Source organism: Sarcophilus harrisii, chromosome 3, assembly GCF_902635505.1.
Source record: "Sarcophilus harrisii chromosome 3, mSarHar1.11, whole genome shotgun sequence".
Taxonomy (NCBI): domain Eukaryota; kingdom Metazoa; phylum Chordata; class Mammalia; order Dasyuromorphia; family Dasyuridae; genus Sarcophilus; species Sarcophilus harrisii.
In genome coordinates this window covers 577,840,774-577,851,994 of record NC_045428.1, presented here as the reverse complement: position 1 = coordinate 577,851,994, position 11,221 = coordinate 577,840,774, and the positions used below count along the sequence as shown (strand labels likewise).

General features: G+C 45.0%; 1 protein-coding gene across 1 annotated transcript; it reads left to right on the top strand.

Moving 5' to 3' along the window:
- Window positions 1-2,090: 2,090 nt before the first annotated feature.
- On the top strand, window positions 2,091-10,522 carry TAS1R1 (taste 1 receptor member 1). Its single transcript, XM_012545761.3, has 6 exons — window positions 2,091-2,275; window positions 3,679-3,985; window positions 6,523-7,281; window positions 7,783-7,995; window positions 8,345-8,465; window positions 9,591-10,522. The coding sequence occupies exons 1-6, from the start codon at window positions 2,091-2,093 to the stop codon at window positions 10,520-10,522; spliced, it is 2,517 nt and encodes an 838-aa protein (XP_012401215.2).
- The last annotated feature ends 699 nt before the right edge of the window (window positions 10,523-11,221 follow it).

Below are 11,221 nucleotides of genomic sequence, written 5' to 3'. Positions count from 1 at the left end.
ACAAATGTCTCCATAAAATTTTGAGATCTCAATAGTAGCAGCTACCAGTTCATCAAGCTTTATGTCTTAAAGTCCACTCCCTTCCTCCCCCAGCATTACCCCAATGCTAGAATCCCTTTATAGAAGGTGGGGTGGGAAATGTGACCTTTTCCTGGCTTCTCAGTCAACTCTAAGATCAATATATGTGATGCCCGAAGGAGCCAAAGATCATTTAGGGGACCTACCCAGCTTGTCAAGGAGGCTGCAGAGACTTTTTAGTGAAGAGGAGGTGTCAATAAGAAGAACTAGGTCCTGTGTTCTGCAGATAGAATTGATGGGTAGGATTTATTCATTGAATCAAGGTTGAACTGAGTTTGGATTTGAGGATAACAAAAATTAGGTAAGAAATAAATAATGGAACCTACAATAGAGTAGGGGAATAAGACACATGCACAGATAATTTATATAAAGACAGACATGGGCTTTAGTGGATAATACACTGATGTTGAAATCAAACAAACCTAACACAGATGCTTCCCCAAAAGTGCTCAAACATGCGTTCAAAGTCATGGATAACACAGGGGAAGGCAGGGATTCTTTATTTGAGGAGGTCATGGATCCCTTTGACTATCTGATAATGCCTGTGGACTCTTAGAATAAGGCTTTTAAATGCATAAAATAAAATATACAGGATTACAAAAGAAACTAGTTATATTGAAATAGTTATGAAAACATTAAAAATTAGTTCACAGATTGAGGAATTCAATAATTCAAAAACTGTATAGATTTGCAACTAGGTGGCGCCATAGTGTACAGAGTATGGACCCTGGAGTTGGGAAGCTTCATTTCAGCTCAAATTCAGCCTCAAGTCATTTATTTGTTGTGTGACTATGGCTAAGTCACTTCACCTTGTTTGCCTCAGTTTTCTCATCTGTACAATAAACTGAAGAAGGAAATGGCCAACCACTCCAGTATCTCTGCCAAGAAAACCCCAAATGGGGTCAACAAGAGTCAGGAATGACTGAAGACAATATGGTTTTAAAACTCTGAGTGAGGGACCTTTAAGGCTAAAACCAACCCCTTGATTTTTTTTTAATAGCTTTTTATTTACAAGTTATATGCATGGGTAATTTTACAGCATTGACAGTTGTGAAACCTTTTGTTCCAATTTTTCCCCTCCTTCCCCTCACCCCCTCCCCCAGATGGCAGGATGACCAATACATGTTAAATATATTAAAGCATATATTAAATACAAAATAAGTATACATGTCCAAACCATTATTTTGCTGTACAAAAAGAATCGGACTCTGAAATATTGTACAATTAGCCTGTGAAGGAAATTAAAAAAAAAAAATGCAGGCGGGCAAAAATATAGGGAAGGGGGAATTCAATGTAATGGTTCTTAGTCATCTCCCAGGGTTCTTTCACTGCAACTCCTTGATTTTTACAGATGAGAAAACTGAGATAGGGAAGTTAAGTGACTTTGAGATTTGACCCCAAGTCTTCCCTTTCCCAAGTCCATTGTCATCTCCATGATAACATACTGCCCTTCTCACTCCAAGCTCCTTCCCTTATTCCCAACAAAGTGCAAAAAAAAAAAAAAAAAAAATGCAGAACAAAGCAATCAAGATCTGCCTTAGGAAGATGGTCAGGGAAGGCTCAATTGCTCTAGTTCAAACATACAGTAGGATAGACCTCCCCCCAGCTAAATTATACAAATAGCTTCCTTTAATGCAGCCTCCCAGGGTTTAGCAAAAGTATGGTACAACAAAAACTCTACCACACCCTTCCTGATCTAAAATCCACAATTGTCAAATGAGAAGCAATGGAGGCCACCTGTTTGAGGCAAGGACAATTCATCCCCTCATTTGCCCCAAGAGCATCCCTTGGGTTCCTGTGTAGAACCGCAAGCCAGGAAGTCCAACTCAAATATTTTAGCTGCTGGTGTTGGGTTTTGTATCATATCCAAAACCCGCCCCTTTCCAAAGCATAAAATTGAGGAGGATGAGGGGAGAGCTCCAGATTCTGACTCATTCAGTAGTCCTGCGCTTCCAGAGAGGGAGTACCTCTGACACTGAAGTGGAAAAAAAGAGATTCTCCATCTGGGCAGTATGATCCCTTTTAAATTTCATTTTGTATCCCTGCCTCTTTTCATTTCTTGCCTCTTCAGCTTTCAAGAAATAAAGGCCCTTTCCGACTTCAAGATGCCTGGTGACCATATCATCGCAGGAATGTTCCCCATCCACTCTGTCTATGATGAAGTCAGACTCAAACCTGAGGTGACTCTATGTGAGAGGTAAGTGAGGGATTTGAATCCCAACCTCATGGAAGTCATCTGCTGAGAAGCACTAATGGCTTCCACGGTGCAATCTACTCAGCCGGAAGCCAACGTGCAAATTTCTTGTCTCTGGGGTTTTGCTGGATTAGAACCTCCATCTGAACCACCTTCCCTTTATGCCATTCTCTATTGCCAAGATCTCCATTGAGAAAGGCTTTTGGGAATTTGGGGGAATCTTTTCTTGGGATGTTCACCTATCCTCATCTATCTTTTACTCTTTTCCCTCTGCCCTTACTCGTTTTCTTATTTTGTTCTGGCATCTCTGTTGAATTTTAGGCTCCACATCTTTTGTCTTGCCCAATTAGACTCCTCAAGAGAAGCCTGAAATCAAATGCCGGTTGAGACACTAGGATGTCTCAGTAGGATCTTGGACAGATCATTTAATATTTATCTCAGGTTCCTCATTTGCACATTGGAAATAATAGCCTCTACCTGCCAGAGTTGTTGTGAGAGTAAAGGGCTTAGCACAGTGTCTAGTACTAAGTGCTTTAAAAAATGCTTGTTTTCTTCCTTCTCTCAGAATTTTAAAGTGGGAAGGGTCTCGGGAGTCAATTAGTCCCAACTGTACCCAAAAAGGAACCCCACTCCAGGCTACTAAGCAAGTGTTCTCTTCTTAAAGACATCCATTGACAAGGACTATACTTCCAAAATAGCCCATCATACCCGTGACTAGTTCTAGTGTGAAAACTTTTCCTGACATCACGTGGCCAGATTCACCTTTTTGCAAAGGGATGTAAAAATCAAGTTTATAGAAACAGAATTAACAGGCAGTGACCAGACTTGTGATCTCATTCATCTATGGATCTCCCATATGAGGAAACTTCCTCTACTAATGTACCTTCTCTTCCACTAAGTTTTAGAACATGTCTAGAGCATGGAGAGGCTCATTGGTTTGCCCACCATCCCATGTGTCAGAACTGAGACTTGGACCCAGACCTTCCAGACTCCTACCAGCCTTCTCTCTAACCTCTGCTTCCAATAGACTAAGCACTCCACAATAAGGGAGTTGCTATTGCCAGTTGCAGAGTACCCAAAGATTATAGAACAGATGGTGCTGTGAATGGAAGACTTACCTTAGAGTTAGAACTAAATTCCAATCCTGTCCCAGACATTTCCTGGCAAGTTATATGACCTCCCTGAGCCTAAGATAGAAAACCTGTAAAATGGGAGTAATAGCATATCCATATCACAGACCTTCAAGGAAACATGAAAGCCTGAATCAGATGAGATAATCTCATACAGCACCTTATTCCATTCTGTAGAAGATTAGGTTCAAAGACCACACTGCAGTTGGAAGAGACATCCTTGAGGGATCTTGGGCTGTCGATGACCTTTTCTCTCTGAGCCTGCTTTTCCAATAGGTCCAATGGCTTCAATCAACATGGCTATCACCTCTTCCAAGCCATGAGGTACGCCATAGAGGAAATCAACAACTCCAGCTCTCTGCTTCCCAACATCACTCTGGGCTATGAGCTCTACGATGCATGCTCAAAGTCTGCGAATATGTACGCCACACTGAGCATTCTCTCTCAGCACAGAAGCAATCGCATCAGAATTCCTGAAAACTTCTTCAGCTATTACCCCAAGGCGGTGGCAGTGATCGGGCCAGATAACACAGAGCTGACCTCTGTGTCTGCATCCTTACTGAGCACATTCTTGGTCCCCCAGGTAAGCTGGAATCTTTTGGATCTCTGTCCAGGCCAGCCCTAAGTTAGGGATTTATAGGCACCATTAGTGTGCACCAGTCTATTTGGGGGTCATTTGGGGATTTAGCCAGTGACTGGCAATTTTTGGTTTTGTCTGGTTTACGCAGACTTCCTTTCTCCTTTATATTTCATGTCATCTTGATACCATTACCTATCCTCTCCTTTACAGGTAAATGTCTGATAAATAAGTGGCCTTTCTCCTTGACCATGCTAACCCTTCTTCATGCCTCCTAAATCCCATCCATTTCATCTTTAATAAATTGCTCCCAAACTTTTTTCTCATTCCCTCCTGCCTACAAAACTGCTCAAGTCTCCCCTATCCTCAAAAAACATCTCCTCTATCTCTCCTTTTCTCAACCAAACCTTACTCCAAAAAAAAAAGTGCCTACACTTATCCCCTCTATTTCCTTCCTCTCATTCTTTTCTATACTCTTTGTTACCTGAAGGTTGACCTCCTCACTCAACTCAAACCACTCTCTTCTAAGCTGCCAGTGGATCTCTTATTGCCAAGGCTGAGGACTTTTTCCTCAGTTCTCATCCTTCTCGACCTCTCTGCAACATTTGACACTAGTGATCACTCTTTCCTTCAGAATATCTTTCTTCCAAATGCCCCCCTTTTCTGAGTTTTCATAATTCTCTTGAGACTATTGCCATCTTGCCAATAACCCAGGTTCCCAACTTCAGTGTTTCTCTGTTTTTTTACTTGGCCCAGACCTACAATACTTATTTTGTATTCCTACTCATCCCCATCTTTTCCCTTTTTCAAAGAGTCCTTCTTAACCTGGCCAGTCTTTTTTTTTTTTTTTTTTAATGGCTTTTTATTTGCAAGTTATATGCATAGGTAATATTACAGCATTGACAAGTGCCAAACCTTTTGTTACAATTTTTCTCCTCCTTCCCTCCACCCCCTCCCCTAGATGGCAGGAGACCAATACATGTTAAATATATTAGAGTATAAATTAAATACAGAATAAGTATTCATGACCAAACCATTATTTTGCTGTACAAAAAGAATTGGACTCCGAAATATTGTACAATTAGCCTGTGAAGGAAATCCACAATGTAGGTGGGCAAAAATATAGGGATTGGGAATTCAATGTAATGGTTCTTAGTCATCTCCCAGAGTTCTTTCGCTGGGTGTAGCTGGTTCAGTTCATTACTGTTCCATTGGAACTGATTTGGTTCATCTCATTGCTGAAGATGGCCAGGTCCATCAGAATTGATCATCATATAGTATCATTGTTGAAGTATATAATGATCTCCTGGTCCTGCTCATTTCACTCAGCATCAGTTCGTGTGAGTCTCTCCAGGCCTTTCTGAAATCATCCTGTTGGTCGTTTCTTACTGAACAATAATATTCCATATTATTCATATACCACAATTTATTCAGCCATTCCCAATTGATGGGCATCTACTGGCCAGTCTTCTTAACCTTTGTACTCTGGGACCCAGATACTGGCCTCTTTGTTGTTCCTTCCACAAGACAATCTTTGCCTGAAATGCTCTCTCTCCTATCCATCTCCAATCCCTCTCTGGCTTCCTCCAAGTCTCAGATAAAATTCTACCATTTACAAGAGGGATTTTCTTATTCTCTTTAATTTTAGGGCCTTCTCTCTGTCGATTAGCTCCAACTCATCCTGTCTCTGTCTTGTTTGTATATAACTCTTAACATGTTGCCTTCTTGATTAAATTATGAATGCCCTCAGCTCAGGAGCTGACTCTACCTTTAATCATCTCCCCATACTTAGCACTGTGCCATAAATTATATAGCAAGCACTTCATAAACGCACACAGCCTTGACTGTCCCACGTGCTCCCTTCTGTCTCCTCACTCATTATGTTAGTGCGGGCCTGAATCACTCCACAAACTTGTTCTTTTTTCTCTCTGGCTCAAGTCTCTCCCCAGCCCAACCCTTTCTAAATATAACCACTACAGTGATATTTCTAGAGCAGAGGGCTGAACATAGACCTCGAAGGGTCATGGAATCACGTATTTAGAAGCAGAGGGGATCTTAGAGGCCAGTCTCACTTTACAAAAAAGGGACTGAAAGTACACAGAGGTAAATGACCAGCTTAGGGTCACACTGCTCACAGGTCTGAGGTAGGATTTGAACTAAAGTCTTCATCTCAGGCCGATGCTCCAGCTACCACTGTTTCTGATAACCCTTTGGCTCAAATGTTAACTCCTCTGCTTGGCATTTAAAATCCTTTGCAGTCTGAGTTCAACTTACCTTTCCAGATTTATATATATACTGCCTTCATCTACCAAGCCGTTCAATTAAATCAACCTTCTACTTCTCCGTCTCCCTCCTCTGTGCCTCTGTCCAGCAGCCTTCCAGCCTTCCCTGAACTCCTTGTAGTCCTGTTTTGTATGTGTGTGTGTGTGTGTGTGTCCACATGGAAAACCACCCAGTCTTCAGCTCAAAGGTGAATCTGAGAGGTTTTACTTCTGTCTCAGTGCGCCTGGAAGCTAGTGCAGAGTTTAATCTTTACCCCACAGATCAGCTACGGAGCGACCAGCATGATGTTCAGTGACAAGGGGAAGTATCCCTCCTTCCTGCGCACCGTCCCAAGTGACAAGCACCAAGTCCACACCATGGTGATGCTGCTGAAGGAGTTCGGGTGGTCCTGGATCTCGGCGATCGGCAGCGATAATGACTATGGCTGGCTTGGGCTGCAGTTGCTAGAGGACTTGACCACCGAACAGAAAATCTGCATCGCCTATAAGGATTTTGTGCCCCTTTCAGCCCAAGCCAATGACGGCGTGATGCAGAACATGATGCTCTCCATCACCAACTCTGGCACAAAGGTGGTGGTGGTCTTCTGCGACAAAGGGCTGGCTCACATCTTCTTTAAGGCCGTGGTGCTACGGAACGTGACTGACAAAGTGTGGCTGGGCACAGAAGCCTGGTCCATCTCCACTTACATCACCCAGGTGCCCGGCATTTCAAAGATTGGGACGGTGATTGGCGTCACAATCCGGCAGCAGCAGATCCTCGGCTTGACGGCATTTGAAGAGGCCTACATCCGAGCCAAGAAGGCCTCAGAGTCAGTAGCTGAGCCTGCCCAGTATGGGGACCATCACACCTGCAATCAGCACCTGCCTTTCACAGCAGATATCCCCACTGAGCTGAGCTCCTCTTCCATGAATACAGCCTACAGTGTCTACACCGCCGTGTATGCTGTGGCCCGCGGGCTACACCAGCTCCTGGGCTGCCCTTCAGGAGTCTGCGCCACAGGCAGGATCTATCCTTGGCAGGTGAGAGCTTTGCCTCCACAAAGCACAGTTCTGGAAATTCATTCTCCCATCATTCAGGGACTCAAAGGCAAATCCCATTAGGAAAATTCTCTCTCCCCCCAGCTTCTCATTCTCCTCCTCTCTGTCATGTCCCTGGCTGCCTGAAAGTGAAATTCAGGGGTAAAAACCTCAACAGGGGAGCCCCCTATACTTAACTCAGCTCACTTAGGAAGGGTAAAGCTGTCTCTAAATAGCACCTGGACTCAATTAAGGAGGCAGTGGGATGTAGTGACTTGTCCAGGGCCACAAGGCTAGTAAGAGTCTGAAGTCACATTGAATTCAGATCCTCCTGACTCCAGGACCAGTGCTCTATCTACTACCTCCCACCCCCCCACCAGCTGCCCCATTTCCTCTCATTTTAAACAGCTCTTATTTTGAATTCTTTGGTTTTGTTCAGGTCAGGTATTTAAGGGAAGCTCTGTACAGTCTGTGGTTGGGACATATGGTTGCTATATATTGCAGCTGTTGGAGGAGATCAAGAAGGTGAATTTCATACTGCACGGGAACACTGTGTCCTTCAATGAATATGGAGATCCGGTCAGTGGATATGATATTGTTACATGGGACTGGAATGGCCCTAACTGGACTTTCAAAGTCATTGGATCTTCCACATGGTACCCAGATCACTTGGAAATAGATGGGACTAAAATCCTCTGGCACAAAGAAAAAAACCAGGTAACGAGCCCCTTTGGGAATCACAATGGGACAGCCAGTGGCCAGGCCACTCTCTGATAAAGCAGTCACTGTCCAGAATTTAAGGGTGACTGGGGGGGGGGGGATGTCAGGAGGGGAACTACACTTACAAATTCTCAGCATGCCAGATCTTGAGGGGTCAGAGGACACAACTCTCCTCTACTTCTATTGGGAAAATCCAAAGGGAATTAATTATCCAGGAACGTCAAGGCTCTAACATCTGTCCCTGTGGCCTGGCTTCCTGAGCCTTTTAAGGTCCCTCCTTCCCACCCCCCTCCTTTGGCTGTGGCCCCCTCTAGGCTGAACTTGGGATATCTCTGGTTGGATCCAGGTGCCTCGATCAGTGTGCTCTGAGGAGTGTCAAACAGGAGCGGCCCGGAGGATAGTGGGACTGCACCACTGCTGCTTTGAATGTATACTCTGCACAGCTGGGACCTTCCTCAACCAAAGTGGTGAGTGTCCGCCCTCCCGAAGCCTGCCTGCCTCCTCACAGTTCTGCCCCCAGTCCCAGAAACCAACACAGCCAAATCTTAGCAGGCGTTTATGTCACCCTAAAATAACCACAGACATTTATGTAGTTTGCAAAGCGGTTATTCTCATCAGAAAAGGCAGAGCAGAGGTTCAGTGTGTAGCTACAGCTTCTATCTCATTCCCACTTCATTAAAATTGTTTCCTTCCCCATTCCTTCATAAAGGCCCTACTTTTAGAAACATACCACCTGAGGATGCCATATTTATATACTCGCTGACCTACCCTGCAAAAGGCAGATTTTTGTCCTCTGCCAAGAAACAAATAATAGAATCCTCCCAGTAGACAAAATTGTGGCAGAGCTACACTATTCAAAGAGGATTTATATAAACCATAGTCAAGATCAATCAGTTAACAAGCATTTATTAAATGTGTACCATATACTGGTAATCCTAGTGATTAAAGTGCCTTGTTCTTCCCAGCCCAGTTTTAGGTTGGAGTTTCGTATATTTCTCTCGGAATATTCTTGCTGCATATTCCTTTCTGTTCTTACATACTCAGGCGCAGAGAAACCACTGAATCCTAAGTCAGAAAGGTATGATTAATGAAAATATTGGAGAGGAAAAAGGAAATCATCTTCCTCTTTGAAGTAGTAAAAATAAATTGACCATTCGGAGGAAAAAAGGGGGGATACACTGGAGCCCACAAAATAGCTGAGCTCAGTAGGAAGGACAGCAGATAGCCCCAGTACTGTAGAAGGGTCTCTAGGATATGTGTGTGTGGCCCTATGACGTCATAGAAAAGGACATGTGGGAGCTTTCATCTCCTCTGGGAGCCTGCTGAGACAATTCCAAGCACAGAATCCCGTTTCTACCGTTTCTCCCCTAATCTGCCCAGTGCTTTGCATACAGCCAGTAACAGAAGTTGAATAATGGAAGCCTTGAGAGCTAAACCCCAGCTGCTGGCTGCCAAAGCTATTCCACAGGAAACCCTCAGGGTATGAGGCAGGCCTTGGATCTCCCAGGCCTCAGGCCTTCCATGTAAACTTTCCTGCTGTCTTGGGCTTTGATGAAGGGGTCTCTGCTCAGGGTTCTTTTCCTTCCTTCCAGACCAGTACACTTGCCAGCCATGTCAGAAAGAAGAATGGTCCCCGGAGGGCAGCCAGACCTGTTTCAACCGCACCATCGAGTTCCTTCCCTGGCACCATCCAGTCTCCTTGGTGCTCATGGGGGCTAACACCCTGCTGCTCCTCCTGTTGGCAGGGGTGGCCAGCCTGTTTGCCCGGCACCTGGACACTCCTGTGGTGAGATCGGCGGGGGGCAGGATGTGCTTCCTCATGCTGGGCTCCTTGGCAGGCGCCGGCTGCAGCCCCTACTGCTTCCTCGGGGAACCCACAGCACTCACCTGCCTGCTACAGCAATCTCTCTTTGCTCTGGGCTTTGCCGTTTTCCTGTCTTGCTTAACCATTCGCTCCTTCCAGCTGGTCTTCATCTTCAAGTTGTCAGCCAAGAGGCCCACCCTCTATCATTCCTGGGTGCAGAACCATGGACCCGGCATCTTTGTGGTGATAAGTTCGACTATCCAGCTGCTCATATGTATCACGTGGCTGGTGGCCTGGACCCCCCGGCCCACCAAGGAATATAACAGGTTCCCCGAGCTGGTGGTGCTGGAGTGTTCCGGGGCTAGCTCTCCGGGCTATATGCTGAGCATTCTCTACACCTGCCTGCTCTCCATCAGCTGTTTCACCTGGAGCTATCTGGGCAAGGATCTGCCCGAGAACTACAACGAGGCCAAATGCATCACCTTCAGCCTGCTCCTCTACTTTATTTCCTGGATCGGCCTGGTTACCACTATCAGTGTCTACCAGGGCAAATACCTGCCAGCCATCAACGCGTTGGTCATCATGAGCAGCCTCGGCGGTGTTTTCAGCGGCTACTTCCTCCCCAAGTGCTATGTCATCCTCTGCCGCCCAGACCTCAACACTACGGAGTATTTCCAGGCCTCTATCCAAGATTACACACAGCGCTGCAGCTCCTCCTGAGGGCTGCAGCTTAGGCGGGGAGAGAATGGATGGATGGATGAGGAATAGGATGAGGAAATGAGAAGTCTCTGCCGGACATATTCTCCTCTCCTGAACTTTGGTAGTTCAAAGGCTAAGAAGGAAGGAAGGAAGTTCAGAGACTAGTCCAAATCATAGCTCTCCAGCACAGCTCAACAAAGTCAGATGGATGGTCAAGAGCTATAAAATCCAATCCACACCCAATCAAGTGTCTCCTCGGGCATTTTTTTCAATCTCTGCTTGAAGACTCAGTTTTAGTAAAAAGTTCTTTACCTGAAGAGAGAACCTGTTCAAATTCTAAATGGCTTTAATCCTCTGGAAGTTGTGCCAGACATTAAGCCTAAATCTCTTTCTATCAACTTCCACTGCAGTTTAGGACTTTAGGATTTAGAGCTGGAAGGGATCTTGGAATTCTTGGGTGGAAGGTGGCTTTGAGTTAACAAAAGGGCTAATAGATGGATTTAGAACTGGAATACATGAGATCTTCCAATATGCCATCGTTTTTACAAGCGAGGAAACTGAGGCCCAGAGTTATAGTTATGTGGTAGGAGTAGCCTGACTCTAGTGCTCTTCCTGATACGCTGCCCTTTAAGTAATAGGATCTAAAACCAAGGAGGACTTTGCCTACTCCAAATTCTTCATTTTGCAGATGGGGAAATTAAGTCCCGGAAAGGAAAAGAG